This window comes from Engraulis encrasicolus, chromosome 4 (genome assembly GCF_034702125.1).
Source record: "Engraulis encrasicolus isolate BLACKSEA-1 chromosome 4, IST_EnEncr_1.0, whole genome shotgun sequence".
NCBI classification, from domain to species: Eukaryota; Metazoa; Chordata; class Actinopteri; order Clupeiformes; family Engraulidae; genus Engraulis; species Engraulis encrasicolus.
Window position 1 is genome coordinate 44,807,867 of NC_085860.1, and position 5,000 is coordinate 44,812,866.

At 44.8% G+C, this 5,000-nt stretch overlaps 1 protein-coding gene across 1 annotated transcript in view; it reads right to left on the reverse strand.

Moving 5' to 3' along the window:
- Positions 1 to 5,000, reverse strand: part of cntn1a (contactin 1a) — a 112,577-nt gene that overhangs the window by 38,581 nt on the left and 68,996 nt on the right. Inside the window, exons 5-7 of the mRNA XM_063197501.1 lie at positions 3,026 to 3,207; positions 992 to 1,087; positions 1 to 49 (exon numbers count right to left, since the gene is read on the reverse strand). The exon at positions 1 to 49 is cut by the window's left edge and continues 158 nt beyond it. Coding sequence (XP_063053571.1) covers positions 1 to 49; positions 992 to 1,087; positions 3,026 to 3,207 — 327 coding nt within the window. The remainder of the gene's footprint in view (positions 50 to 991; positions 1,088 to 3,025; positions 3,208 to 5,000) is intronic.

Genomic DNA, 5,000 nt, shown 5'->3' on the forward strand with positions numbered 1-5,000 from the left:
GGGATGAAGATGGGGAACTCATTGAGCATCCAGCGGTAGGAGAGATCATCTGGAAGAGAAGAAAGAGGGAAAGAAAGGAATGACGGTTAGACTGACGGAAAGAAAGAAAGAAAGAAAGAAAGAAAGAAAGAAAGAAAGAAAGAAAGAAAGAAAGAAAGAAAGAAAGAAAGAAAGAAAGAAAGAAAGAAAGAAAGAAAGAAAGTGGGGAAGCAAGAAAGTGGGTAAGAAAGAAAGAAGATAGTAAAAGAAGATAGAGAACAGACCTCACAAATGAGCCTGGAAATGACCCGGGGAAGTGTGTTGCGTGGCAGATCGCCCCTATGCTGCCTGGCCCCATTTTATGAAGATGATTCAGTCTGCGTCTCCAAAATGTAATAACACAGATAATGAGCCATAGAGTCTGCAGAGCTCCTCCGAGATGATATGAGCGTATTTATAGAAATCTAATTACTGCCAGACAGTGGGAGTGGGTTTGCCTGCCTGGTATTGTGCTTGCCCTCTAGATCGGCTTAAAGCAGAGCCCAGCCTTCTCTGTCGGTGTTTCCCCTGCTGCTTTGCCCACTCCTCTTATTGCTTTCAGGGAAACAGAAACATCTATTGCATCCATCATGACCCTGGTTGGCTTACAGATGGTGTAGCTTTCAGATGGTTGATCAAGACCATGGTCAACAAACCTGACCTATGATCATGCAGCCAATTCAGTACAGCCATATTCCACCATATTCAGTTTTTTTATTTTCAAGGTATCTATCAGAGCATGAAAAAGTTCAGCAAGAAGTCATTCCATCTCGCCATCTCACAACCCCCTCCAAACAACTTGCTCAGCGCGTGTTGACAGTTTTGCGCAAAATCTATCCTTAGACGGACTCTAAACTTCAAATATGGTTTTCAGGCTGTTCAGAAAACATAAAACAATTCAACACATTAAAGTAAAAACATAACCTCCCTTGTGCAGATGAACATTGGCTCGAATGAATGAATTCAACATTACCTGGATAGTGCGGAGGCGGGGCACAGAGCAGCACTGCCCCCTGTCCCTCCTTCACAAACACAGCCTCTCGCTCCTCCGTGGCAAACAGGTCCAGGACTGGAGAGGGGAACAACAACAAAGAGAAAAGAACACAGAGAGTTGAGAGAAACGTACAGGAGGAGAATGAAGAGAGGGTGAAGGAGATGAAATGAGAGATGACATTTCACTATCTGTCGTGATATGTGATGAACACAAACGGCCTCCTGCTTCTTTGTGGGGCATGTATCCTGATATATGTAGGTGATGAAAACACAGTGTGAGGAGAGAGGGAAGAGAGGGAGATGAAAAGGGCTTTCAGTTGTACGTTCATTTCACTACAGCCACTACTTCATAATTCTACACTACAGTACTCTGTCCAACAAATATGTGGTGGCATATTTTCTACCCTGAATGCAGTAATGTGGCGATGATTCACCTCCATTCAGCATCGCTGTACATCAAACATCTAATACATGTACGTATAAGGCAGTGTTTCCCAACCAGGGGTACGTGTACCACTAAGGGTACTCAGGACACTGCAGGGGGTACTTGGAACAATATAATTTTAACAACTGTATGGAGCTTAGTTACATTGAGATAGAGAAAGCGACACAAAACTTGACTGGGGTCACTCACGGCACAACAAAAATGCTTAGGTGGTACGCAAGACAAAAAAGGTTGGGAAACACTGGTATAAGGCACTTAATACAAGGGCATGACCAGGGATGAAGGAACAATGATGAAAGAGAAGCAGAAAGATAAAGAAACGACAGTAGTTCAGAAAACCAGACGTTTTCGTCCTTCAGTGGTTTAACTTCAGGCGATGAAGGAGGATGCATGCATGTAATGTCCTTGGATAAAAAATAATGGCTTTGGTCATGTAAGCCCAGCGAAGCCGCGAAGCTGCCGCATCATCACTCCGTAAAGAAAGCCCTTAGTACAGCAAAACCAACAGCGCTTATGGAACGCTTAACATTTGAAAAATGAGTTCCCATTAACAGTCTCTGGTCAGGGCCATTCAACGTCCAAAGAAAGTGTTTGCGCCGGTCAGGGTAATCGAAAAATAACAAAGAAAAACCACCATAGAATAGAGTCATACGAGCGGCACTTTATATTGTTATACAGTATAAGACACAATGCATAACCTTGTTACAGACATTTACATCCGCACTGCAAGGACACTTTTCAAATGCGGTAAGTGCTCAATGACAGATAGACATGCCATGTGAAGAGAGTGCACAGGTTTTTATGTTTTTTCATGTTTTATGTTTTCTATGGTTGTATGTTTCTTGTGTTCTCTATGTTATGTTGACAATTTTCCCCCCTGGGGACAATAAAGTACAATCTAACACTCTAACTATAACTCTAAGTGCTTGGGCTGGCCTGGGTTATCGAGAAAAAAAAGGACCCCATCATGGAAAGACTTGTGTGACTAGTGTGGCATATTAGTGTTAGTGTGGTATGTAACAAACGAATGTAACACACATGATTAGAGATGCACCGGATCCTGATTTTTAGGATCCTGCCGGATACCGGATCCACTGCTTAAGATCCTGCCGGATCCGGAACCGGATACCGGATCCTACGAAAGGGTTGAAACACATAGCCTACTCACACTACTATCACGTTGGCTCAAACTATTTTGAATTAAAAGCCTCGGCTACCGGATTCCGGATCCTGGAACCGGATCCGGATAGTCTGAAAAAAACCTATTATCCTGCCGGATCCGGAACCGGATCTTGGATCCTGTACATCTCTACACATGATGCATAACCTTGCTCTGGTCACTTACATCCAAACAGTACTTGGGCACTAAGTGGTTGTGCTGGTAAGGGTTAACGAAAATAAGAAAACCACCATACTGCAACTCATGGACATGTTTCTGTGGAAGGTCGTTATGGTCACGTACATCTGAACTGGACCAATGTTCCTGGAAAAGCAGCCTAGAAAGGGGCGGTATATCATTGGCACATGGTTTATTATTGGCACTGGTATATTATTATTGTGGTCACTCACATCCGAACTGGACTGAGGCTCCCCTGCTGACTATGGTGCCGTAGTCGTTGGAGGCCTCGCAGGTGTAGTTGCCCACGTGCCGGCTCTTGTCTGGGTTACTGATGACCAGGTTGCCCCCGTCCAGACGGTACTGGCTACTGGCCGCCTGCTTGAAGTCAATCTCCTCCTTCTCAAACCTCCACCTTTGGAAACAAGAGATTACATTTCAGTTCCCCGGGGTGGGGGAGACAGAGAGAGACAGAGACTAAAGGCACGGAATTAAAAAAAAAAACGTCCCCAAAGAGCGATAGAATCTCATTAGTGATTTATGATTGCCTAGCGCAACAAGGTGATCCCATTAACTTATCTGCACATTAGCGGCTGTCAAATGCTTAAGCAAATGTGGCCTAAGCCGGGGCTTAGCACAGCACTGGATCCAGCACGCTTAACCTGCTCTGCATCGGAAAACACCAGTGGGTTCTTCACATCTATAGAAATGTTTTTTCTTTCTGATCAAGGCTTCTGTTTTCTGACTCAGAGGCTGCTGGTCTATTTCATGCAGAAAGACAGGTAACATACACATACGTAGCATAGACATATTCATGAAGACATGCACTCACATGTAAAAACTGACACATAGGGGAAGAGGGGGGGCAGGGGGGAAGCTGGAGGATTCTGCATTAGTTATGATGCCTTGGGCCTTTGACCTTGAGAAAGAAGCGGAAAATTGCAAGAAGTCCAGAAAATGGGCGGGTTGCCCACCACAGACGACCCCCTGACCTGGTGGAGGTCCAAGGTGGCGAGGCAATGGGAGGGAAGGAAGTGAACGTGTTACACAGACGGAGGAAGGGTGGCAGCATGGAGGGGGCAAAGGGGTCGGATGGATTAATAAACCAAAGAGAGGGGGAGAAAGGGGGAGAGATGGAAGAGAGGGGGTGGGGAGAGGAGGACATAGGAGAGAGGAGAAGAGGGGGGAGGGGGATCGAATGGAAGAGAGAGGGGAAGAGAGGGGAGGGGAGAGGGGGAGAGAGAAGGTTAGAGGGGGGAAGAGAGAGGGGGGTGGTGGTTAGAGAGGGGGTGAAGGTGAAACCCCCCAAGAGGATTTGGGGGAAGGGTGGAAAGGTCAGAGTGTGAGATGGATGGGAGGCAGGGAAAGGGGGTGTCTACACACGGAGCATGATGATGGAGATGAAGGGAGAGAGGGGTTGACACACTGGCCAGGATGGAGATGGAGCCTCTCTGCACTGACTGACTGCACTGTTAAAGAGTCTAATGGGAAACATTTTTAGGTGTTCATTATGAAATCTTGGAATTAAAAGTCCAGGGTGCAACATTTTTAGGCATTCATTATCCAAAATTTGTGTTCTGTATTCAGAATTGTTCATGAATATTTACGGCACCATCACCATCAATTTCAAGTATTCCTAGTAGCACTACATTTTTACATTTGTATGCACATTTGTATGTACATTTGTATGTATGCATATTTGTATGCACATTTGTATGTATGCATATTGATGCACCATCTGGAAAGGTGTCACCTCCTTTATGCCTATAAGGCATATAGGCTACTTCTGAAATCTCTTTTTTCCCGCTCTTAACATGATAAGGTAACATCAAAACACCTATGGGGATATTAGGGTATATTAGGGTATTAGGGTATTTTATATGGGTATATAAAAAGAGGGAGGAGAAACCTTGCATTTTTTCTTACTAAGTGTAGTTTTAGCTTATTAAATGACCACTCAGTGAACACAGGAAGTGCAAAGAAGGGTCTTGGCAAAAAAGAAAATGTGATACACAAACATGAATGCACACACACACACACACACACACACACACACACACACACACACACACACACACACACACACACACACACACACACACACACACACACACACACACACACACACACACACACACACACACACACACACACACACACTGCTACTCTTCTCTTCCATTTCCACACACAAATATAGGACTGATCTTG